The sequence below is a fragment of the Ischnura elegans genome, chromosome 3 (assembly GCF_921293095.1).
Source record: "Ischnura elegans chromosome 3, ioIscEleg1.1, whole genome shotgun sequence".
In the NCBI taxonomy this organism is placed as follows: Eukaryota; Metazoa; Arthropoda; class Insecta; order Odonata; family Coenagrionidae; genus Ischnura; species Ischnura elegans.
In genome coordinates, this window is record NC_060248.1 from 107,971,622 (window position 1) to 107,997,485 (window position 25,864).

The 25,864-nt window shown below is 37.2% G+C and overlaps 1 protein-coding gene and 1 long non-coding RNA gene across 3 annotated transcripts; one reads left to right on the forward strand and one right to left on the reverse strand.

The window, feature by feature from the left end:
• Positions 1 to 1,337: 1,337 nt before the first annotated feature.
• Positions 1,338 to 3,365, reverse strand: LOC124156331. 2 transcript variants are annotated; one of them, XR_006864304.1, is made up of 3 exons: positions 3,166 to 3,365; positions 2,958 to 3,063; positions 1,338 to 2,314 (listed from the first exon to the last, which is right to left on the reverse strand). It is a non-coding gene; the product is annotated as an uncharacterized LOC124156331 (long non-coding RNA). The 2 variants fall into 2 exon arrangements; XR_006864303.1 differs by lacking the exon at positions 3,166 to 3,365 and having other exon boundaries at positions 2,958 to 3,157.
• A 3,729-nt stretch (positions 3,366 to 7,094) lies between these two features.
• Positions 7,095 to 19,605, forward strand: LOC124156332 (dehydrogenase/reductase SDR family member 7). The gene is made up of 7 exons (XM_046530822.1): positions 7,095 to 8,091; positions 8,177 to 8,326; positions 8,570 to 8,676; positions 10,653 to 10,898; positions 14,855 to 14,974; positions 16,778 to 16,944; positions 17,089 to 19,605. The coding sequence occupies exons 1-7, from the start codon at positions 7,968 to 7,970 to the stop codon at positions 17,159 to 17,161; spliced, it is 987 nt and encodes a 328-aa protein (XP_046386778.1). The 5' UTR covers positions 7,095 to 7,967; the 3' UTR covers positions 17,162 to 19,605.
• Positions 19,606 to 25,864: the final 6,259 nt, after the last annotated feature.

Here is a 25,864-nt window from a genome sequence, read left to right on the forward strand (position 1 = left end):
AGTACTCAGTTCTTCACGCACTTTGTTTATGTATTGCCTTTCCGAGATGGTCTTATCTCGCGAAACAGCAATATTTTTCAGTGGCCCCTCAGGGTTGCTTGATTTTAACGTGTTGAAAGCCTTAAATATGTAGATCTGTTGGTTTGAGACCCTCGTATAATCGTAACTTCACCGGACGGTTTTTCCCGTTGACGACCTTGCCTTATCTATGCATAGTTTCCCCGATCAAAAATTGGTGCTATTAAATCAACCTTTACGTTACGAAGTGTATTCTATATTTCAAAGGACGTGGATACGTAGAACCATCGTGAAACTGAGACAGTTAACAGTCATCTATCATTTTTGATTTATTAAATGCGTTTAATGATTATAAATTCTGCAGAAACTTTCAACGGCTTCTTTTTCATCAAATTTTTATTTTATTTTCAAGTATGTATCATTTCTTCAAATATTTTTTTTTAGAAATTACTATCAGTATTTAAAATTACGGTGTTTTTTGTAGATAAAGCAGCAGAAATACTTCCATTAAATAGACATATTCCTATGCATCTGGTAGATATTTAATGATACTTGCCAACCCATGTAAGATTCTTCGATGGCCACTCCAAGAAACGAGTTCCAGCCGACAGAAATTCCTAGGTGGGTTTCAATCCTTTTCTTTCATTTTGAACTCCACTATTATTCAGGGATATCCTAGTAAATTGGTAATTTATATCGTTATTAAAAGTGACAAAGAGATTTCATGTAAGCATCGCTCGGTGGACGAATTAGTATTGCACTGACACAGCAGTATGTGAATCAATGGAATAGAAGATTTTAAAGTCAACAGCAGGAGATGGAGTGCTTTATCAGATTTAAAGACCATTCCCCATTAATGGATTCTATGGAAAATCCATGATAGACCTAGAATCGCAAATGGAAACGTCGTTATAACGCTTATATAATGCTTACATGAAATCTCTTTGTCACTTTTAATAACGATATAAATTACCAATTTACTAGGATATCCCTGAATAATAGTGGAGTTCAAAATGAAAGAAAAGGATTGAAACCCACCTAGGAATTTCTGTCGGCTGGAACTCGTTTCTTGGAGTGGCCATCGAAGAATCTTACATGGGTTGGCAAGTATCATTAAATATCTACCAGATGCATAGGAATATGTCTATTTAATGGAAGTATTTCTGCTGCTTTATCTACAAAAAACACCGTAATTTTAAATACTGATAGTAATTTCTAAAAAAAAATATTTGAAGAAATGATACATACTTGAAAATAAAATAAAAATTTGATGAAAAAGAAGCCGTTGAAAGTTTCTGCAGAATTTATAATCATTAAACGCATTTAATAAATCAAAAATGATAGATGACTGTTAACTGTCTCAGTTTCACGATGGTTCTACGTATCCACGTCCTTTGAAATATAGAATACACTTCGTAACGTAAAGGTTGATTTAATAGCACCAATTTTTGATCGGGGAAACTGTTGAAGATCTGTTTACAAACCGCGTAGTTGGCTGAACTGAGATGTTGCATGCCAATGAAACTGCACTGCTCAGGGGAAGAGTTCTTGAGTCATTTGGAAAGCATTTTCAAGCTTCTTTTGGGATTATTTGCAGTACTTTTCATTTTAATGCAAGCTTTGGGTTGTATTCGAGGTCCTACAATCACCACTTCATTTGCTTTGCTCTAATTATTCAGCGTTCAGCTACTGAATCCACTAGGATACATTGCATGAACGGTTCAGCTATTATAAACTGGTAGAGTTCAGTAGATGTTCAGTCCAGCTACCGAACCCGGTTAAATACAATATGTTTTCGGCTCAGTTATCAAACCCAGTTAAATACGGTATATTTTCGGCTGAGCTACCGAACTCGGTTAAATTCAGTATGTATTCGGTTCAGCTACCGAACCCAGTTGCGTGTTTCAAAAAGCAGCTTAGTTACCGAAACCGGTTGTTAAAATTTTCAGCTGGGCAGGCTTAACGACCACATCCAAAATCCTTATAGCTGAATGCTTATTTAACTTCACAATAGAAATTACGTTACCGACAGAGTCTTTTCCTCAACATCAGATGCTCCCTTAGTTTTCAAACTCTCAGCTAAAGCATCTTCCACAACAGCACTTTCAAGACGTTGTTCCCTCAGTGATGGTGCCTCCCTGGTCTACTTCGAAGCAGTAAAGGACATCGAGGAAGACCCTTGGGATATGGCACCATCCTTCAGTTTTAGCCGTTCAGTAGTTTTTCTGACTTCTCATCGAGGCACGAGCTTTCATGTAGGTACCACATCTTCAGCCAGGCAATACCGGATGAACACCTTAAAATAGAGATAATTTCATTAGTACACAGACAAACAACTGTATTTCAAGTGAAGATTAACCTTCGTCCGATAAGGATGTCGTGAAAGAAGGCTTAAATGATAACGCTAAATGATAGGTAACGCTGTGCACACAACGGTAGTTAGAATGCCCAGCATCAATGTCAAATGCTAACCCAGTCACGGGTCATGTTTTTCTTCCTTTTAAGTAGTCATTTATTCATACAGTGCTCCATATCCTTCCACAATAATTGTAAGTACCAAAATAATTCATTTAATACCCTCGAAAAATCAAGTTCTTCTTGTAACAACACCTAAGAATACCAGGATATGCGCCGTGTACTGCATTAGCGTTGGTGTGCGAGAATTTCAAAGCATTTAAGTCTGTGGTAAGACATTTATTGAGAAATAATTAGAACTATTAATTATTGAAGCAATAACACAAACAGTATTAAAATCAACCTGCAAATACACGATCGCTCGTATAATTTTTTCAAGACACCAACACCAATTCGTCCACCGATCGATGCTTACATGAAATCTCTTTGTAATTCACTTTTAATGACGATTGAAATTACCAATTTACTAGCATATCCCTGAATAATCCCGGAGATCAAAATGAAAGAAATAGATAAAAACCCACCTAGGAATTTTTGTCGGCTGGAATTCGTTTCTTGGAATGGCCATGGAAGAATCTTCCGTGGAATGGCAAGTATCACTAAATATCTTCCAGATGCATAGGAATATGTCTATTATATGAAAGTATTTCTACTGCTTAATCCACAAAAAATACCGAAATTTTCAATACTGAAGGTAATTACTTAAAAGATATTTGAAGAAAAGATACATACTTCAAAACAAATTGTGATGAAGAAGCATCCTTCGAAAGTTTCTGCAGAATTTATTATCATATAAAGTATTTATTTATTCAAAAATGATAGATGAGTGTTAACTGTCTCAGTTCCACGGTGGTTCTACGTGTCTACGTCCTTTGGAAAATAGAAAACGCTTCGTTACGTACTTGGGTGTCGTGCGTATATTTTTCTCGGAATCGCAGTGATCGCAGTGAATGCGGAAAAAATACGAATCTCTTATTTCATTGGCCGTGTAAGTTCAAAATGTCGCCGCCAGGGGGTAAGATGAGTTTCAGTACTCATTTGTTTTTAGTTCATTATGTCGCCTTAAGGTGGCGTAAGGGGACATAAAAGCGGGCATTTCAAAACCTCATTTGTTTTCAGTTTACAATGTTGCCACAGGGGCGCTGTTCCCTAATGATAGATTCCTCGGATTTCATATTGTTGGCATGGGTAGGTTTTGGGTGGCGTTGAGTAGGGTTGGGTTGGGTTGGGTTGGGTTGGGTTGGGTTGGGTTGGGTTGGGTTGGGTTGGGTTGGGTTGGGTTGGGTTGGGTTGGGTTGGGTTGGGTTGGGTTGGGTTGGGTTGGGTTGGGTTGGGTTGGGTTGGGTTGGGTTGGGTTGGGTTGGGTTGGGTTGGGTTGGGTTGGGTTGGGTTGGGTTGGGTTGGGTTGGGTTGGGTTGGGTTGGGTTGGGTTGGGTTGGGTTGGGTTGGGTTGGGTTGGGTTGGGTCTGGTTGGGTTGGGTTGGGTTAGATGGCAGCACTCGTACGAATAAGTTCAGATTTTGCCCGTCAGGTGGCAGCACATGCATGCGTTAACTTCACTACTCTCTATGTGCGGCTTCGTTACTTCTGCGCACCTCGTACGAATAAGTTCGGATTTTGCCCGTCAGGTGGCAGCACATGCGTTCATTAACTTCGCTACTCTCTATGTGCGGCTGCGTACTCCTGCGCACCTACTCGCTTCGGTCTGGCGTATTAATGGTATCTATTTGATAATGATGATCTATTTTATTTGATGTTTGTAATGTATCCACTCAGTGACTAGGATTTTTGATTATTTTCTTTTAATGACTCTCCTTTAGAAGGATTTATTGTCATGACAACTCCTCGGACTAAGTCTTCCAAACATTTTTTATCCAGTATTTTTCCTATAATTTCCTTCTGTGAACTTGTATCTTATAAATTGTGAGAGTTTCGGTGAACCTTAAATGGCAGACTTAACAGTCTAATACCACTTAAGTGATATTATTTTGAAGATGTAGTGAATTTATTCTTCTTGGAATAGTTTTCTGCCAGCCTCTCGAAAACCTCAACGAATAGCAACTTTTCGTAGGCTCACATGTGACCTTATTAGGGTTAAATCCAAACGCGATTGGCATTTGTGTTTCATGGAAAATATAATTATGTGAGAAGAAAGATTTTTTGATACACTATTTCAATTTAAAGTAACAGTTTGTATTAGTAGCATTTAATTTGAATGTTTGAAAACTCCACCTGTTGGGTTGGGTTTAATGAAGGGAATTAATATTTAATGCCTCTTTTATAATGTCGTCGAAGCCTTTCGAAGACAATTTTCCGTGCCATCGCATCCTGCGCAATTTGTATAGAGTATGCCTATCCTTTACACTAGTAAGGTGTCGACCATGGTCACATCTATACTTTCCCGTTTACATCACAATGGTATGATCATAATTTCCCGTTTACACAGCGCGAATACCGGCCGTACTATTGTTTCATAAAACGTCATGCAAAACGCGCAAATCGTCTTTCAGCTGATATTTTTCGTCAGTATCTATCGCTCTACTGTACTTTGAGGAAGCGATAAATATAATTGATAAATTAATGTAACATAGAAAAATCTGTTGCACCGATTCAAGGAAGTATTTAGCAGGTGATGGTAGGAGATACTGAAATTTTATTACAAATCTTTTGCTGGTCAGATGATTGCGTATTCGATGTTTGTAACATATCCACACAGTGACTAGGAGTTTTGATAACTTTCTTTGAATGACCCTCCTTTTGAAGGAATTCATTGTCATGACAATTCCTCGGACTAAACCATCCGAACACTATTTCAACCAGTTTCATTTCCTTCGTAGTTTAAATGGCAAATATTGCATGATCCGTAACCTTTTGCACATTCACTCGTCTTGTGGCCTAGTGTTTATGACCTGCAATATTAATTTATTGACAGTTTCCTATAATTTCATTCTGTGAACATTTATCTTATAAATGGTAAGACTTTCAGTGAACCATAAATGGCAGACTTAACAATCCAATACCACGTAAGTGATATTATTTTTAAGATATAGTCAATGTATTCCTCTTCGAATAGTTTCCCACCAGCCTCTTGAAAATCTTAACGAATATCAACTTCTTTGTAGGCGTAAGTGAGACCTTATTAGGGTTAAAAACCAATCACGACCGGCATTTGTGTTTCATGATAAATATAGTTATGTGAAAAGAAAGAGATTTAGTGATACACAATTTCAATTTAAAAAAAGCAGTTCCTGTGAGTAGTATTCAATATTTATGTTTGAAAACCTCACCTGTAGACAGGTTCAAAATGGTTAAATTAGCTATGAACTTAAAATTCGATAAAGAATATCAGTTAATTGATCTAGGAGATCATTGCACGAAAGGTTTCAAGCATGCATTTAACGTTGATATAGCCACATTTTCCTTCTGGTTCATTGCTCTGACGACGTTACAATTGATTTTTCCAGCATCGATTTGTTCAATATTCTCGAACTAGCTACATTACTGGTGCCTCTGTCCATTGTAAGTTGTGCGTTCCTATTACATCGTTACCACTTACGTTTATATATACTGCTGTTTGCTTATTCTTATGGCGTAGTGTGAATGAATGAGGTATGATAATGTGCCAAGTGTTTTAAGTCTACTGCAGCATTGAGATAGGACACCATTGATTGGCCATTGCTTCAATTATGTGACCATTGCTCCAAGCAATTTTTTTATGTTATGTATCCTTACCGGTTTTTTATGCATTTCTTTTTCATCCTCCTCTATTCTTTCACTGCTCCGGTTATCTAAATTACCAAATTAATCCATCTTGTACTGCTGTAAATGAAGACTACTTTGTCTTAGCTTTTTTTGAGATTTTTCCATTCTATTACCAGATAAGATTTTGGTGTATATTTCAAACTGGAGACAGTATATACTGAGGAACTTACACAAATTTTGTAAAACTTTATTCCAAATATAGTTCTCTTGTTGTGGTTATATTGCCTAAAAGTAATTCTACCACGTAACCCACTTAAAGTCTTAAAGACTTTCATCGACAGCAAGGGCCGGGCATATATATACTGAAATTTTTGATGCACTTACTGAATGATAGAAGATATATCGTTCTTAGCCTTTCATTTTCATTGAGAGTTGAATTATCAGCGAAATGCAAAAATTTAGACAGCAAAAAGAAAGGGCATGTAATTAGGGCATTACTGAATGAAGGAGTTTCAGTGACCACTCGCCAATAATTTTGAATTTTACTTTTTTTCCTCTGCGCCATCAAAACACACAATGCAAAATATGCCCTTATTTCTTCAGCAGTGGTTGTATACCATTCGCCCGTCAAACTACTACTGCGATTCGTCGCTGAATTCAAATAATTTTCAGCAAATCTGTTAGTACCTACCTTTGCACATCAACTCCGTAAGGTCAGGTTTCAAAAAATCGTAGAAAAAATCCTGTTCATTGGTATTTTCCGGTAAATGTCTAATCACTCTCGTTTTTATGCCAGGTGCACCACAAAAATCAAACTTTTTTCACGAGGTTATTACATATGTAATAACCTCGTGAAAAAAGTTTGATTTTATCCGAAGTTTGAGTTTCCGTATAGCACCCGTTTATAAGTTTATTTAAATAAACTTATAAACGGGTGCTATACGGAAAATACCTACTGGATCAATCAGCATCCCGTAAATATTACCCTTGGCTACAGGTACTCGCGTTGGACGATTATCATTCGTTCAAGGAAAACTATGCGTGCTGTACCTCTTTTCTTGACCTTCATCAATCGTTGGCAATCAAAATACCTGTCCTGTATGTATCTGTCCTGCACTAGACATGTATTATACAGTTATTTTTTTATCTCCTATTGAAATTGGAATAGGCTTTATATAAAGCAAATAATTAAATACATTACGATGCACATCGCCAGAAAATCCAAACGCGTACAGGTGTGTTACGTAAATAAAGAAGTTTAAGGCCAAGATAATGGAGTGATGCGACGTTTCAACATTATTGCCTTCCTCTACATGTGCGGATACTATTTGATAATTATCATTTTCAAATGACTTGCTTCTCTTGACTTCTTTTGGTCGGCAAAATCATTAGCAGTCTGCTTTTATTTTTTTTGGTTCTTTAGTTGTTTTCGTTTCGGTTCATTGCATTTCATTCGGTCCGCTCAATACGCATTCAGTATTTTCGGGAGTCCTTTGTTTTGTCCGTCAGCAACAGCTCCAATTTCAAGGAGCTGATTATATACCAGTTAAGTGCTTTCCTGTGAATGATTGTGAGGTGTTAGTAGATCCCGGTTTTTTTGTTTCTTCTTCCGTATCGACTAAACTATACCGGTGTAACCTGTTTGACGTTGACTGCCAGGACTAGACAATGATAATATTGGCCTCGCGTGCAGTCTTGATAGCCTTGATTCGTCTTTCACCTTCCTGCATGGTATGAAGGTGAATGTGTTGGTTATTGAGTAAAATATCAAAAGCGAAGAGAATTACACTTGGAAGTTTCGTGCTTGGTGTAGGTTCTCTGTGGCAGCAAAAATGGATATCTTTTCATTCTTCGGAATCGTTATCTTCTGCTACCTGTTGACGTACATTGTTCTACTGAGCTTTTTGGATCGAGATCTTGGTCTAGCATGGGTCGAAAAATTTGGGAAATCCATCGGTAAGTGAAGCTCTAGCTTAGTAAGTCTCAGAAAATTGCAATTATGTCACTTTTCGCATTGTTTTTATCTTGACTCTGTTGATAGGATCATTGAAGGGTCAAGTGATATGGATAACCGGTGCATCTAGCGGTATTGGTGAGGCTATGGCGGTAACATTGGCCAAACATGGAGCTCGGCTGGTTATTTCTGCTCGCAGGGAATGGGAGCTCGAGCGAGTGAAAGGACGTTGCTTAGGTAAGAAAATAGTGTTTTCACTATAAATATTTTTTCTATATACTTAATTCCTTAGTGGTCATCTTCTAGATTTAACTGTTTGGCCTAAATCTCGAGCTTACCTCTTAATTATACCTACCAAATCTGATAAAATGAAATGTGTATCATGGGACCATTTCCTAGGTATGTCAGTGTTCTTTTGGGGGGGACTCCTGATTTTAATATTATCCACATTTTAGCTTAATTTTGTTTATACATTTCCAGAAGAAGGGCAGCTAAACGTCGATGATATTTTAGTCCTGCCAATGGATATGACCGATTTCAAAGCTCACCAAGAGTGTTTCGATCAAGTCATAGATAAGTTTGGCCGGGTAAGTATACTGTCACTAATTTTACAAAGTCCCACCAAATGTTTTTTCGTTTCCTTGGTGAAATTTTATCTCAAGGAAACCCCACACTGAACCCAGCATCAAGCACTTTTTTGTGTAAAAATGGAGTGGTGGCTGGCAAGTTACCCTCACTTCCTTGAACATTCAAAGAGTAAAGCATCCAATTTGTTTCACGGTGGAGTCACTTTTTTTAGTGTTTTAAGTGTAATTTACCGTCCACAATTCTTTGAGTATTACTCGCACCAAAATGAACTGCTAACTTATGGACACCACTCTTTTATTTATCTGCGCACTCGAATACCTGCACTTTATCTTGTAAGGAAAGACTTCTAACCTTCTGCATCACGTAATAAAATCGAGATGCCCCGTAGCACCATAAACTGTACGAACTGTCACAATGCACAAATGACAGCAAAGTGGCACAGTTGAAGAGGCTCAAAAGATACTGAAAGTGCATGATCAATTAAAAGATTGGAGGTTTACATCCAACAGAAGAAGATGGCTGGTAATTTGCTGTGTATGAATCGTGTGCAGCTGATTGATTGAGGGCAGTGGTCACTCTGCGTGCATCTTATGGAGGGCTCTCACTTGACCGTGTCCCTCTGCACATAGGGCCTGGACTTTTGTGGGATACTGCTTTGTTTAGGATTATCATTTCCAAGTTTATTCATTCGTGGACACCCTTTTTCTTTAGTCAACCTCCGTGAGTTGTCTTTTCCGTTGACTGCCGTATGTAAACAAATCATAGACAACCGCTCGCTCAAGGATGCTACGTGTGTGCGGCAGAGTTGGGATTACCATTTCTGAGATGGTATTCCTGGTTACTTACTTTCATTCCCCCACAGGGTCACTTTTATATCTTCACTGGTTTAATCAATTTTCGCTGTCCTATTTTCCCCAGCTATTCTTTAACATAATTTTTATAGGAAAGAACATTCAATTTCTGAGAGATGAGTCAGAAAACCCATAGGTATATAGGCTCTTCCCCTCCCTAACCACCCCCATATCTTATGTCCAACCACAATTCCCCCTCTCCTCTTCCACCCTCAACACCACAACCATCCCCCCCCCCCCCTCCCTCTCTATCTATATATTTCAGCGGTGTCTATTGTTTTTTCATCACTCGACCTTGTTGAAGCTCAAAACCTCAGTTGCGTTGAGAAGGGAATCTAGGATTTCGAAACCGGTACGCTTCTCCCGGCCAGGTGGCAGTTCCATCGCTCATTTTCGAGCAAATTCTCCCGGAGTATAACCCACGGAGTAAGTGTTGTGTGTGTGATTGATTGAGTGTGTGTGTGTTTCCTTGACTTAAGTAACCTTAGCGAGGCCCCCCCAAACCCTCGCGAAAGTTCCTTCGTAGTTAAGCGAGTGACTGGAATCAATGGAAGCAGCCTTAGCGAGGTCCCCCAAAACCCTCGTGAAGGTTTCGTTGTTGTTTCGCTGTTGAACGAGTGTTAGTGAAGGGTTTCCGGTTGAGAGGCTGGGGTTGGTCACTGCTGCGAATCTTCTTGTTCCAGCATACCACACAGTGTTTTGTTTATACCTGTGACGAGGTCCCCTGTTACAGCCATTGGAGTGTTTCTTTCCCCAGTTCAGAAAACCCATGTTGATGGCATCTGTTCAGGAGAAAAATTATGCCCATCAAGGTGTCTGTGTCCATAATTGGGAGGGTCCATATAATAGAGGCTTGATCCTTACATAAATTCATATCCTCATGCTTGGGATTTGAAAACTGTACTTATGTCAGAGGTGAACAGAGATTTCACTCAGGTATTTTTGTTTAAATAGATAGTCGCCAAATAGATTAATATGCTTTTTGTGAAGGGTAATATTCATTATTTACACTTAATAGGAAATTAATGATAAAGTAGTTGTATGTGCTTTTATCACTTGCATTAAATTTTATTGTATATCTTAATGGTATAATTATATCATCATCTCTTCTTCCCTTTGTCTAGCTTGACATTTTGGTCAATAATGCTGGGCGCTCACAGCGAGCTAATTGGGAGGAGATTGAATCAGCAGTCGATCAGGATATGTTCAATCTGAATGTATTTTCCGTCATATCACTCACTCGTGTTGTGGTGAAATATTTCCTGGAACGAGAGGAGGGTGGTGGGCATGTGGCAGTGACATCATCAATAGCTGGCCTGATAGGAGTACCATTCTCTGGTTCATATACGGGAGCCAAACATGCACTCCATGTAAGTGAATATTTCTTTCTCATTATGGTAATTCATGATTTTTTCGCTGATTTTTATTGGGCTTATTTTTTGTAAATCATGTTAACCCAGGTGGCAACCCAGTGTTGGCCTAACATAGCCTTTTGACGGGCCACATGTCGACCCAACATTGGCTCCCTTTCTTGGGCCTTCATTGGCCAATTAGGGAGGGATATTGATGTTCAACCAACAAGAAGCTCAACACTGGACCAGTAGTGGCCCACCCAATATTGTAACAAAAGTGGCCTGCTCTTAATCTGACATTCCGCGAACAGTAGACTGGTATCAGCCAAACAATATGCTGTTAGTGGCCAGCCTTGGCTTTCAATGGCTTGGCTTGGAATTCATCAAAGAAAACGAAAGGCATTGATTGCGATTTGTTCACCCACCATTAGTGTATTCATAATATACAAATTATTTGGTTTTAGAAACCCAGTTTAGACGATTGTTAATGATCAATTTTAACCTCATTAGAAAAAGGCCAGATAGGCGCCCATGTGATGCCGCTCCACGTGATGTCACAAGGACCTAGATTCTGTACGAGTAGATAGGAGTTTTACATCGTCTGAGATTACCAATGCATGCATGAGGCACAGAGTTCAGGGAAACATCTCTTAATAATTACCTATTAAAACTGCCTATGGTCGGAAAGTTTCCTTCGTTTGATAGGGTATTAATAATCCTTATTTAAGCTAAGTGCTACCTGCTAGTAGGGTACTCTATGCTACTACCATGCTCGGCAGCAAGCAGCCTGCATCGTAGCAGCGTTCATAGCCTTACACCCAGGTGACCTCACACAACATCAGCCAGATGGGCTTTTCCCAGCATTGATGCTTAGCCGTTAGTTTTTTTCTACACTTGTCTATACAACTCTTCTTCTATTGTTTATTCTACACTTATTCAATTCTACATTATTACAGTAATCACATTCACACAAGTTGCCACAAGGGAATATTCTAACATAAATACTGATATATATTGAAACAAAGAGACAGGACATGATGACGATGTAGTGTCGTGGAAATGGAATGATGGCCGAAAACACATGGGAAAATTTCACCTTGACCGGGCAGATACACATCAGAACACTGCTTTCCTAGTTAGATCAATGCTTCACATGCCTGTTTTATCTAAACTTCTTGCTGTGTAGGTAAGACATTTGCTATCTTTGAAACACAACCTTTAAGTGCCGTCTTTGTTCCCAGTCCAATTGTAACCTCCTGTCTCTCAATGTTAAATAACCCCTTTTCCGGTTATGACACTTCAATTTCTGATAAATGGATTTTGTGATGGTGTTTAAGCCAGTTATACTTACCACACCCCTTCTTGAATTTACAATGAAGATGGAGTTGAAAAAGATGGTGGATCACTTGTGATGATTTTTCTCCCGCATAGAATAATCAAAGAACAACATTGAGATGTCATCACAGTGTTACATGTTCAATTTTAGAAATAAGGATTTGGATTTTAAAAAGTCGAAAGAAAGAAGGCTGTATATTAATTTTCCTTCATTTGGAGTTTTTTCCCCCCCAACTTGACTTTCTTTGAGCAATTACAATCCATAGGAATATTGGAGTTGTAAATTAACTGTTGCTATAGATTGCATTGCAAAGGTTTTTGCAACTCACGAGTCATTTGTGGAATAATTAATGCAATTCTAATTTGCTGTTATTTCATTTACCCCTAATAAACTGTTTATGATTATAACTTTTTTCTAGAGATGTGCGAATAGTATCCGCGAATACTCGAATACCTCGAATAATAGAAAGTATTCGATATTCGAGATCTCGAATAGTTATGCCAAAGGTACCGTCTCGAATACCTCGAATACTTTGAATTTCGCGTCATACACTGTTGCTCGCACGTCGTTGGTAGTTGACTCGGAAAAATGAGAACTCAAGTCGTCTAGTGCATGCAGCGCCGTTTTAGGCAAGCTGACGAAATACATCAAATTCGCGGGTTCGAGCGGTGAAAAGAGTTCGACGTGGGGAACCGAAATTGATCGGATGAAAAAAATCCGAAAATCCCAGGTGTCCCCTATCAGGAGAACCTCAGTTCCGTGGGATAGCAACATTGGCGCATTTCCCACGATCCGCTATCCCCATCCATTCAGCGTTCGCCCCACCCCCTCCGACGATTTCCTCTTCCCCGAAAACAAAAAAAAAGGTCCCGGCTCGGGCAGGGATCGTATTACGAAGACCTCAGCTTTGAAAAAAATATCAAGTTACCGGAAAATAATAGAATCGTGTTTCACCCTTCCCTCTTTCTCCCCACTGACCATTTTCCCGCATCCATCTTTTGATAAAATGAGAGGAGGTGTTTGCCGTGTGTCCTTTGTGGCTAATAATGACAGGCACTTATTTTGAATCTGCCCCAGGAGATGAAACTACCATAGGGAGGAACTCAGTGCCGTGGGATAGTGACATTGGCGCATTTCCCACGATCTGCTATCCCCCTCCATTCAGCATTCGCCTCACCCACTCTTGAAGATTTCCTCTTCTCCGAAATCAAACAAAAGATCCCAGCTCGCGCAGGGATTGTATTACAAAGACCTTAGCTTCAAAAAATATCAAGTTACGCGAGAAAAATAAAAACGTGTCTCGCGCCCACCCCCTTTTCTCACCCACTGACCTTTTTCTACCTACCTGCTTCGAATTTCCCCCTTTCTGGAGGTCAACTGTTGCATGAGTCATCTACTAGCCCGAAAGGTGTCTAACAATGACTTTCGGCAATTGTTATTACACCTTTATTGGATAGAAATATTAGTAATGTGCGCGTAATTTAAAAAAGAATAAGACCAAACACGACATATTTCTGACTTTATTTAAGCATTTTGCGCAGGAAAATAAATACCGGGAAGAAGAAGAAATACGACGGTGGCGTAATGCTCAAATAGGGTGGTTTTTTTTATTGCCTAAATCGAAAGATTATTACTCCTGAAGTACGTATTTAACGCTTTTAGAGTTTTATAAGACTCCATCTATTTTTCGCGATTAAATTAAAAGTGAAAATTTTCAAGCGCGCGAAAACGCGACGGGTAAGTATGAATCCCGGGAAAAACTCCGCGTGACGTCGTTCTGGTTCCCGCTGCCGCAAGTGAGGTGACCTTGGGGCGAGGCTCTGAGCGCTATTACGACGCAGGATGCTAGCAGGTAGCCGAGTACCATGCTAGCTAGTAGCGCTTGGCTTAAATAAGGATTATTAATACCTTATCAAACAGACTGTGTGATTATTAAGACATGTTTCCCTGAGCTCTGTGCCTCATGCATGCATTGGTAACCTCAGACGATGTAAAACTCCGATCCTCTCCTGTAGAAACTAGGTCCCTGTGATGTCACGTGGAGTGGCATCGCATAGGCGCCAATCTGGCCTTTTTCAAATGAGGTAAAATTGAACATTGCCATTAGTCTAAACCGGTATTTCTAGAACGAAATAATTTGTATATTATGAATACACTAATGGTGGGTAACGAATCACAATCAATACCTTTCGTTTTCTTTAATGAAGGAAACTACCCTATTGTTTACATAAAATTAAAATATTCCATTAATCAGCTAAATTCCTGTTTGAATCCTTTAAAGGCAATCACAATTACTCGCCAAAATCTTGGGTTTCCTGCTGCATAGGCGACCTAGTCAAACATTTTCACATTCATCGTTTAGTATTCGAGGTATTCGAAATTCGAGGTATTCGAATATTCGAGCTATGATTTAATATTCGAATTCGATATTCGAATTCGAGAAATCTACTATTCGACCCATCCCTACTTTTTTCTGATAATGTGAAATTTTGAATGTTTTTTCTTACTAATATGTAATCTTAGTGTGAATGGTTATATTTTTCCATAATGGCTTTATCAATTTTTTTTGTGATAATGTGTTTAAAAAAATTCCAAATCATAATATACTTGTGATTTTTTATATTTTCTCTCTCATCAGGGTTATTTTGATAGCCTCCGAGCAGAAAAGATAAGGAATAGGCTCACTGTAAGCATTCTCTGTCCTGGTCCAGTTCTGACAAATTTTCTCTCTGAAAGTTTCACCTCAAGACCTGGAGAAGTGAGTAGATCTAATCTTTTTTTTACCAAAATGGTCATCAGTCATTCAAAATGACCAAACAATTTATGAATTGAAGCACCCATTCATTTCTGTGGTGTTAGCACTTATGTCTTTTGGTTTTTAACCATTTCAATTTCTCATTATTATGAGCTTATTATTAGAAATACTGTTGTAATACATTTCTTGGCAAAGAAATTGTAAAAATTATTTTTAATTTTAAATTTGTGATAGTATTTTCTAGAAAATAATATTTGTTTTGAGAATGTATAAAGGGACACTTTGCATGGAGTGGTAAGCCCTAACGTCTAAGAGATACTCCATTTTTAGAAATATTTTCTTTGGTTTCTATTTTATTCTTTCCTTGTCTGCATCTTTAATGCCAATTCCTTTTAAAAAATAATTATTCAAGGAGATAATAATGGACAAGCCAGAAGCACTTATAGAGTCACCCACAAGCGCACATGAAGTGCATAAGTTCCCCTTAGGAAAAAATTATTTTCCTTGAAAAAGATGCCAGATCTTCCAAAGTCAAGCCAAGTGTTCTACCGCTCGAACTACAAAGGCATTTTCTTCCTCTGCAGAGTTTTGCTGGATTTATAGAACAAGGTGGTTTATGCTGCCAGCCATATGTGATTAATTATATATGTACATTGTCAAATGGCAGCATTTTTGTGGGCCACAGCACCACAATCATGCCACATGTCAGTACCACAGCACCACAATCATGCCACATGTCAGTACCACAGCACCACAATCATGAGGCTTATGCAAGAATTTTGAGGTAGTCCCCTTGGTGCCTTTCGTTAAGAGTAGGCTAATGCCGATGCCAGGTTTCTCTCCACCCTTCCTACCATACCCTTCCCTGTAGTGCAAGTGACCTCAGCTGTCGGTCGTCTCCTCCAAATATCGTACCATACCAAACCACGAATTTTGAATGCGAGGACATTCACCATGGACATTATTCAAGGAAATAGCTATGGAGGAGCAAGCTGGCACAAATTTTGGCAGACTAGGGATTCGAATACTGGTGAAAGTAAATGGTTTTTCCTCTGTGAAATATTTGAAAAGTTGGCAAGGGTAGGAAAAGGAGGGGAGGGTAGTTTTTGTGAGGAAATGCAAGGGAGTTGATTGGTGGACACTCCAAGGAACAGCTAATTCAAATGTATGTATGTATATGGAGGATGATGCCTGTTTGTCTGTCCGCTTTGTGTTTCCATAAGGCCGCACAGATTGTGACCAAAGTGTGTACATTGGTGCATCTCATGCTCCCAACACCCGTAATGCTACTTTCGGTTGCATCCAACGCATCCTTTGCATTGTTTTTCCATTACCATTTGTTAAGTCACATCATGCAACTTCTGTGGTTGGACATCCTGCCGCATAGGCACACATCTTGATATTCTCAAAGAGAAAACATAAAAATCGTATATGATCATGAAATCCAAGTTCCAAGTTTCCTAGTTCTATGAGTACTATCCTTCCCAAGCAACACCGGGTGGCCTGCTAGTAATGGATAATCAAGGGGCTCTGCTATATGTACTATGGCATCTCCATAAAGCAGAGGCTAATGATTCCTTTGTTTGAGTTGACTCAAACTCATTCCAACTACCACCTTATGGTATAGACTTTCTGTATGTTTTAGCGTTACAAAACGAAAATAAATTTATTGTTAAATTTATTTTAATTCAGAAATGCTTATTTATCTTCTGTTTCCTTTCTGACTCATTGCCAATGCTAAGTTGGTTAGATTTGATCATTTTATCATGAATTGAATTGAGATATTTTTTTCTGTGTTTGAATTAGAAATATGGTGTAGCTGCCAGTTCAAGTGACCGTAGATTGACTGCTGATCGCTGTAGCTATTTATGCTGTGTGGCACTTGCCAATGGCCTTCGCGAGGCTTGGATTGCTCTTCCTCCTATACTGCCTGTTGCCTACATGGGACGCTACTTTCCAAATTTTACTTGGATGTAAGTATGGAGAGAATTTACTGATTCAAAACTCTTGCACATAGAAAAGTACAAATCTCTAAAAGATTTCATATTGCTACGTGTAATGTTATCATGTACATAAAAACATAATGTTGCATAATTTATTTAATATTTCTTTTTTAGAATTGGGGGTTACATTGGGTCCAAGTATTTGCTGAAATTGAGAGACTCTCGATCAACAATCAAGGGTAACTAGCCAGTTATGGTTGGTTTTTAAGACTGAATAACTGCATGTGAATAGGTTTTTTTATAAATTATTTGTAGTTAAACTCAATGGTAAAATTGTTAAGAATGAGGAAGAAATGGAATATCAAGGGAGTGACTGAATTTTGATAAATATTTATGAGATCAAATGTTCTCTACGGAGTTATTGAGGAATATTTCGGTGGTGAACTATTCACATTCAGTGCCTAGGTTAAGGATTATACTCCATAAAGGCTTTGCAAATTTATCATTTGGTGGGTTCCACCACATGGAGATTGGGGCCAATCCATTATGTGATGACTTAGGAATATACTGTGTGTGCGTGCATCAATTTATTCACTAGCAATATTATTGTATGTATATGTGGTAGCTATTCTTGTAATTATAATTGTAAGGATTAGATTTGTGAAACCTCTGCGTAGTGGAAAATGAAAAGGTACTTTTTCATATTCACTTTACTGCTGTTTTTCTAATTAAATAGGCACTGAACCTGAGTAGGTGCATGTTAATTTTCTATTCTTGATCTCTTGGCATTGTTTGATAGGGAATAGTCAATTAATTGAGGTTATTGAAATCTTATGGATGTACATGTGTACAAATCTTATACCAGCTCAACTTCTGAGCAGTATTATGCAGCAGATTGAATTCCCCTTGTCATTTCAAATGCGTGCAATTATAATCTAACTAGTTTATATTACTCAATGTTGGATGATTAATTTACATTGCTGTTGTATGTTTAGAAGGCATATACATACTAAATACATTTATCAGTTATGTGCATAGAAAAATCATGCAATAATGTCATCCTGGAATTTAAGATATTGGAATAGTATAATATGTATACATAGTCATGTTTAGGAAGTTGAGTGACTGTGAATAATCTATCCAATGATATATATTTCTCACCTACAGTTGTATCCTATGCCCATGAAATGCATGTGAAAATTTGTTGTGATTTTCATTTCTTTCAAGCTTCTCTCTTGATGCAATATGTTTCACTATATTTTGGGAATGCTTCCATCAAAATTGAGATTTTTGCCTTTTGTAATGAATCATTTGGGTATAAAATATGAAGGGTATTTTACATATACATTTGTACTTGCTCAAAGGCAATTGTAGCAGTTAAATTCATGGGAACATACTTACCCCAATTATTCTGGCTGTGAACTGTTTTTTTTTTTAAATATCTTTGTTTCTTTTAGGGATTCATATTTATTGATTATGTAGTTTGCAATATCATGTGAGTAAACATGGAATAACTTGAAAAATTATTTTACTTTTATCTTTTAAACATGGAACAGACAATGTAGATATCTCATTTGTAGAATTTATTTTTTTGTGTGCCTTAGTAGGTTAAAATTAAGTCCGAAATCAATGTTATTTTCTTGATTTCGTTCCCTATAGTGGAAGCTCGGTTCAACAAGTATCTGTAATCCCCGGAAAATCGCTCACTATTGCGGGTTCTCGTTATGTCTGAATGTGAAGGATGATGGCCTTCCATGCACACATTTACCTTTAATAACTACTTCTTTCCATGCACGCATTTACCTTTAATAACTACTTCTATTTTGTACGAGTGTTATTTCACAGAGAAATAAGATGACTTTGCCTTAACTTGCGTATTTGTCTATAATTTTGCTAATGAAATATCACTAAACAATAATTGGCCCTCATTTAAAAAAATAATTTAGTCGTGGTCACATATTGTGATGTGTTAATGAATCCGGTATCATCCAGGATTTTTAAGATGCTTCAAGTTGCTGTGTGATAACAGAAACCATATTCTAGAACTTTTGCCGTGTAGTCGTGCCATCAGCAACAGTCAGAGACAGTGAACATAAGCTCGTATGAAGGCAAGAAAAGCATGATGGTGTATTATACAGCCACACATAAGTGGTCATTGGATAAAAGTGCTTAAAGCCATGGATATTTTCATAGACAAGGTTTCCCTTGCTCATGATCAATCATTGACATCAGTCAGTATTTCGCTACTTTTCTTTTTGGCCTTCAGGATTTAGAATAACCTTGATAATCTAGCACAGAAGAACCTTCTGAAAACTGTACATGATGATGTCTTTTTTGTATTCTCGCTTTATTTTAATTTTTGTTTACCCATCCCATGACTTTATTTTTCCGGCGAGGATACTGATGAGGTTTCATTTAGTTACGTTTGCGAGAAGAGCTGAATTCTCATTGGATCATAATGGACAGAAGGTGGAAGAAAACTAATCAGTCAATAGCAGGCATAGGTGATCAGTGGGGCTGGTATTAGTTCATTAGTCATTTTTGTCGGTGCATGTACGGACAAGCATAGTGACAATGTTGTGGAGCAGGGAATAAGCTGATCACATGCGCATTATATGGAAATAATATTTTCCATTGTTTGTAGTTCAGTGTGCCAAAAAAATCTTGCTCTGTAACCATGAACTCCAAGTTTCCCACTTCTCTGGGTATTATCTTTCCCGAGCAACGCCAGGTAAAGAAAAGGAACTGCTGAAAAACTGCAATCTCACTAAAAATTCACCTTGGAAGGCTATCATTATTTTGTGAGTGAATCACGTGAGCATCTCAGCTACATGAGATGGCTTTCTGGAGTTAATTAAGTTAGAATTAGTGATTTGCAACCTTTGAATTTCCTTCGAGAAATTGGGAGACGGAAACAAAATTTATTTCCATGTGATGAGATGATTTAGTGACAGCGCAGGGTGGATTTGAATGAAATGTGTTGGCATCCACGTGGAGCAGGCTTGGAGTCATCGGTGTGGCATAGTCAAGTTTTTGATAGTAAGGCAATCATCGTACTATTCTTAGCATGGCGTGAAGAGTCCATATTCTGGGAAGTCAGTCATGGGAATTGTACCATGCGATTTAGTTTGCATGGCATGGAATCGTTAATATAATGTGAATTGTAATCGTGATTCTTTGAAATTTAATGGCTTGAAAATTAAACTGCTTATATCTGTGTTTGGGTATTATTTTTGCTATCACTGGTAAAATGGGTGCCCCTGTTTACTTTCAAATTAACTTATAATGTACTGGTCTGAGGAGATATACCTCGTAATAGCAAGCACGTGCAATGAAAGGTAATTCTTAACCTTGCTGTATACAAATTTTTTAATGTATTTATGTAATATTATTAATAATAGGCCTTTCAGCTGTACACCGCCAATTCCTCTTTAGAATGGGATTCTTGCTATGTGCCATACTTACTGAAATGAGCTTCCACTGTATCAGTGTAAAAAAAGAGGAAAATTTTAATCTTCAAGATTCTATGTTTTCTTTTTCAAGATTACTTTCTCCTTTTCTAGATCCCTCTCATTTAAAATATTCCTAATGTTTTATGAAATTTTTTACTGTTGTGTAATTATAATTCCAATCAACAAATTTAATATGTTAATCAATATTTGATCTACCATGAGCTGTTACAAATTAAAGTGTAGAAGTTTTTATAAAAACTTGTTTTTGACAAAAGTGATTAAATCATATCTGTCATTTCAGCCATTGATAAAATGCCTTATCAATAATGAACTAAAGCCGATGTCCCACGGTCAAATTTGCGTCAAAATATTTTGATCAAAATTTTTGTCCAAATATTTTGATGCAAATATTTTGATACAACTGGACTGGGGGTGTCCCACGATGCATCTCATTTTGATCAAAAACAAACGAAAGACGATATTTATGTAAACAACTAGGAAACTTGTGGAGGTGGAGGATTCTTTCTTTTTAAGCAGGCGAAATTGTTTGAACAGGCCTCTTGAACATTAAAGATGCGAAAAAAAGAAAACAGAAGGAATGCTGAACTTGGCCTTGGCTGGAAAAGGGGTATGAAAGCGTTGGAATAAGCATGCTAAACATGTTGGAGAAGGAGTTGGTCGCCGATGTTCCCGTTTATTATCGATAATAATTGACGACAAGTCAGGATATTTTCATGTCCCTTATCAGCAAGGTTGAGGGCAGAATAAAACGCTGGGATACAAACGTGAGGCAGTTAATTCCCGCGAGGAAAATGTTATTAATAAATGATGGACATTGTGGTTGAGGAGATGTTATGAATAGTGCTGTAAGCGTGCATTTAAATCACATTTTTCTCTCCTAATCTAGCAGTTTCTAAAATAAGGTCCTTATCCTATAATCATAGTAATAGAAACGGGCAGCTGTAGTGTTTCACAGGTACAATCGTTAGTTCATATTAGTCATTTCTCCAGCTGCTCGCTCGCATTGTATGCCTTCCATAAAGCGTAAAATTCGGCCTCGATACCTTAAGTAAATCTTTTATTATTTCCAAAACATCCCTCCTGGTATTGCGATTCTAAAGATCGCTTCCTTTCTATTTAAGATCAACTGATTATTACGGATTTCCTAGTTGAGAGCTTCCATCGCCTATCACTATGACAAATTTTTGCTCATATTTACCTTTAGGGCCACACCGGGCGATGAAATAGACGATCACGAACGTATATATATATTTGAAATAATGTTTTGTGAATTCACTTCGCGGTATGGTGATATTATAAATTTAAAACTAAAACTTTTAGTATTCCATACAATACTAATGAAAAAACTCAACCGGTTTCGATCTTTTCAGGTCCTTATCTAGAGGTTTACGATTAAGATAACGACCTGAAAAGGTGGAAACCGGTTGGGTTTTTAATGCATACTGTGTGGAATACAACAAAGTTTATTTTTGTGTCCATAATATACATAATTATTAATTAAAATACTCATGCAGACGATAAATAAGTTTAACGTATTTGGCCTGTGTGTCAGCGCTTGGCGATGCTTTTTTGTCAAAGGCCCTGTGATTGGTTGGTTTCATCCAATTGGATGAAAATTTAGAACCTGTCCTATCCATTTGTACAAATCGGTGATTTGTACAAACGATAGGACCAAAAGCCAGTTGGACAAAATTTTGACCGTGGGACAGGGTGCGCGTCAGTTGCATCAAATTTTGATCAAAATATTTTGACGCAAATTTGACCGTGGGACATCGGCTTAAGGTTCATTTAATTCCTCCAAAACTAGAGTTGCCCAATATGCCTCCCACAAAATGTGAACACTTGGGTAAAAAATGTTGACATGGATCTCCATATACAAGTTGACATGACTTAACCACAAAATTTTATTCCAATGGAGATTTCTTGACCTCAATTTTAATTGAAATAGCATCATTGAGCGTTGGATTTATGATTTTGGTCTTGATTTACCATAATCAAGGGCATTATAATGCAAGCTCTTGCTATCAATTCAGATAATAATTTCTACTATATAGCAATGATATCCTCAAGACCTAAGGTGATGGTCACTCCATTTACCTTGGAGGTGTCTGTTATATGCATGTATGTAAACTATCAATTTAAGGTTATTAATTGAATTTTGTCACCTATGTTTTGGGCATTTTATAACTGTTAATTGTGGGAGTTGTAGCAGCAATTATGTATTTTATTATGACTCCAAGGTGGAGTCAATTTTATTTTTTTCTTGAAATAACTTACATGGGGATATTTAATTTACTGTTGTCTTTTATTTGCCCTGGAAGTAGAATTTTTTTCGATTTTGGAGTGAATGTATTTGAATCGGTTACTATCAATTTTCTTGATAATTGGTTATTCTCAATTTGTAAGTAACTTTATTTGAATCAGTAAATTGAGACAAATTTATATTATTTCAAAACATTTTGTAGTAGGTCTATTGTAACTGAAATTGAAGGCAAAAAATGAGGACATGGCAACCCTATCTAGAACATTGATTATCAACAATATGAATTCACATCAAGCAGAAAATATATTTATGACCATGGGGACCAAGGAAAAAAATTTATTTCTGTTAGCAATCCCTTTACAATTGCCAAATGTTAGTTATAAGACGAGATTGTTTTAGTGAATTAACAGATTATTCCATGTAATAATAATATGTCCATTTAAAAGAGTTACAATTTTCACTTAAAAGAATTACAATTTTGGATCTTTTTAATTTGATCATGCCATGAATTTGTATTATCATGTGTCAGGTTTGTCTCATGGTCGATTACATGGTACAAACAGTGGTTTCAATGGTTTCAAAATTTTATGCAACCTCATAGACTTTGTATGGGAATTTCATTTTCTTTTCACACAATTGCTCATGTGCTTGTGTTGTTAATCATTTTGCACGGGAAAATTTTCCATTGTGCAATTAACTTTGGTGAACACAGTAATTTTTACACTGTGGTAAAATTATTGTGTAGAGTTTTTTGCATACATATTTACAATGGAGATTTTATTGTCCTCTCATGGATTTGTGTTTGTTTCCACGCAGAGTTAAGAGGAAGAAAATTGCTTTCAATTTATGTTTTAAAAGTTGGACTTCACAATTTTAAATACTTTTCACCACAGCTCTCATTGTTGAGTGGTATGACTTGTGAAAATGCAATATGTATGTAAATGTATATAATTTTCTCACACTACCTTGAGCCAGGAGTAACGCTAGTACATACATATTTTGTTGTATTATGGCTTCAAATGTCATTCCAGGTTGTGAGAAGATTTCATGGTGATTATATGAATATACAGGCATCCCCCGAGTTACGTATGTCTCGACTTACGTAAATCCGTACTTACGTAAGCGATAACCGTATTTCAAATGATTACGTTAATTTTCGAATGCGAGCGCAAAGAAGTAGATATTCGCTCGTACAACCCATGGTAGAAAAAATATCGAATAGTTATAGAGTTTTTTACGTGCTAAAAATAACAAAGTGACCCATTTTTGTCATTCCTCGAAGGAAATTTCATTAATTTCTGTAGAAAAATCGCTTATAAATCCCAAGTCAGCAATCAACGTGAAAATTTGCAGTTCTAGCGATGGATGTGGTGGCGTATGTGGTTGCGCTCATTTCTTTACGATACAACTTGTTATACAGCAATCTCTGAAGCGCCAACGCAAAGGTTCGACTTACGTAAATTTCGACTTACGCATAGTCTGCCGGAACGCATCTCTTACGTAACTCGGGGGATGCCTGTAAATATCTGGTCCTTTAAAGCCTGAACAAAGTGGTATCTTCTTTAGGTAGATGATTTTGGTGATTGATTACAGTATCACATTGTGTGGTCAGATTTTGATATGTAGGTAATTTTTGCTCAAATTAAATAAGCATATTGTGATGCAAAAATGTATCATATTTACATTATGAAAATTTGTAATTGATATTTTTGATTGAATTATGTATTGTTGTAAATTATTTTTACATTTTTAGGTAGGGATAAATATGTATAACAATTTCTAAAGAAGAGTGAAAATTTGTTTGAGAGAACTCTTGTTTTAAAATTGTCTGGTAAAATACCTATTTGTATGTGGATTTTTACAAATTTGGATAAATGTTTGATTTTTGGAAAATTCTATTTTATAATCATATTCATTTGTATGTGTTTTGGACCATTCTCACCGTCTGGTTGTAAAATGTGTATTCAACTCTACTATCTCCTGTATGCCAGTTTCCTGTAAATGTCATCAGAAAATAAAATGTTTAAGATTTATTTGCTGTTTTTCTTTCCGTTATTACTCTTATGTATTAGTATCTCTTGGTTCTTTTATTTGTTGGAATCAAATAAAATTCAGTGTTCCAGAACCATGATCAAGTATTAATTCAAATTTTAGCATTCAAATTAACTTTACCACTATTAATTCTATTAACTCTAACATTGGTTTTTCCATGCAAAACCCTTGAACATGTTCTGCTGTAGTTTCTATTCAAAGTAGAAATAGTTGGGAAAGTTGCCCATGAAAATAGACACTCACGGGGTATATTCGCAGATTTTTAACACACTTTATATAGGATTACTTTATTTTTTGGTAATGAAAGCAGAAATATGAAATGTCTGGTGCCCCAATACCTATTGAGTGGGGATATAGGCTTCCGAAATTATCCCCTTTGAGGCCCTCTCATACAGGCCCGGGTCCAAGGCAGCTAGCAATGCCGGCACAGGAGGATGGTTGATGGCCAGTATAAAGGCTCAGCCCCTTCAGGTAACGGAAGGCATATGGGAGTTGGAGCTTCATTAGAAGACAGGTTTTTTGCATGCTAATTAATTTTCTATGCTATGGACGTAATTAAAGGACACCAAGCATTTAAGAGCCTGTGGACAAAATGTGTAGATCTTTCCTTTTACATACAATTTATATGCTAAATTTTCTTCCTTTTTATTTAATAAATGCAAAACTTTCCAGATTATCATATTATCAAAATTCATTAAAATTCCCAATCACCATTGTTTGGGTTCAATATGAAGTCCAAATACCAGGTAAGCAATTAATTTTCAAGTACCTACAATGTATAATTTGCTACTATCGCTTTTACATATTTGATTTTTGAAAGTGGTACATATTATTTTCAATATCCAATAACTCACCCTTTTCTTTCCCTCCCCTTCCAACTCTCATTGGCTCATGATCTTGGTTGGCTCTGCCAACAGCCCACAATCTCAAGCAGGGGCGCAGCTAGGAATTAAGATTGGGGGGGGGTAGGTGCAACTAATACCGGGGTGTGTGGGGGTATGGAATACCCACCAGGATAAGTGGTTGGTGCGAGATTAATAAATTGCGGAATTTTAAGATAAATGGTTCAAAATGGTGAGTTTCACGGCTTTATGAGGGATATTAAGTAGAATGGATTAAAATTAAAATTTCTCTGAGCTCTGGGGGGGGGGGGGTTATCCCC

Bases quoted from the DNA above. Each gene is read 5' to 3' on its own strand.
- LOC124156332 (XM_046530822.1), top strand. From the start codon at position 7,968: ATGGATATCTTTTCATTCTTCGGAATCGTTATCTTCTGCTACCTGTTG. The intron at 8,327-8,569 runs GTAAGAAAATAG...ATACATTTCCAG, and splicing joins AGTGAAAGGACGTTGCTTAG to AAGAAGGGCAGCTAAACGTC. The intron at 8,677-10,652 runs GTAAGTATACTG...CCCTTTGTCTAG, and splicing joins TCATAGATAAGTTTGGCCGG to CTTGACATTTTGGTCAATAA.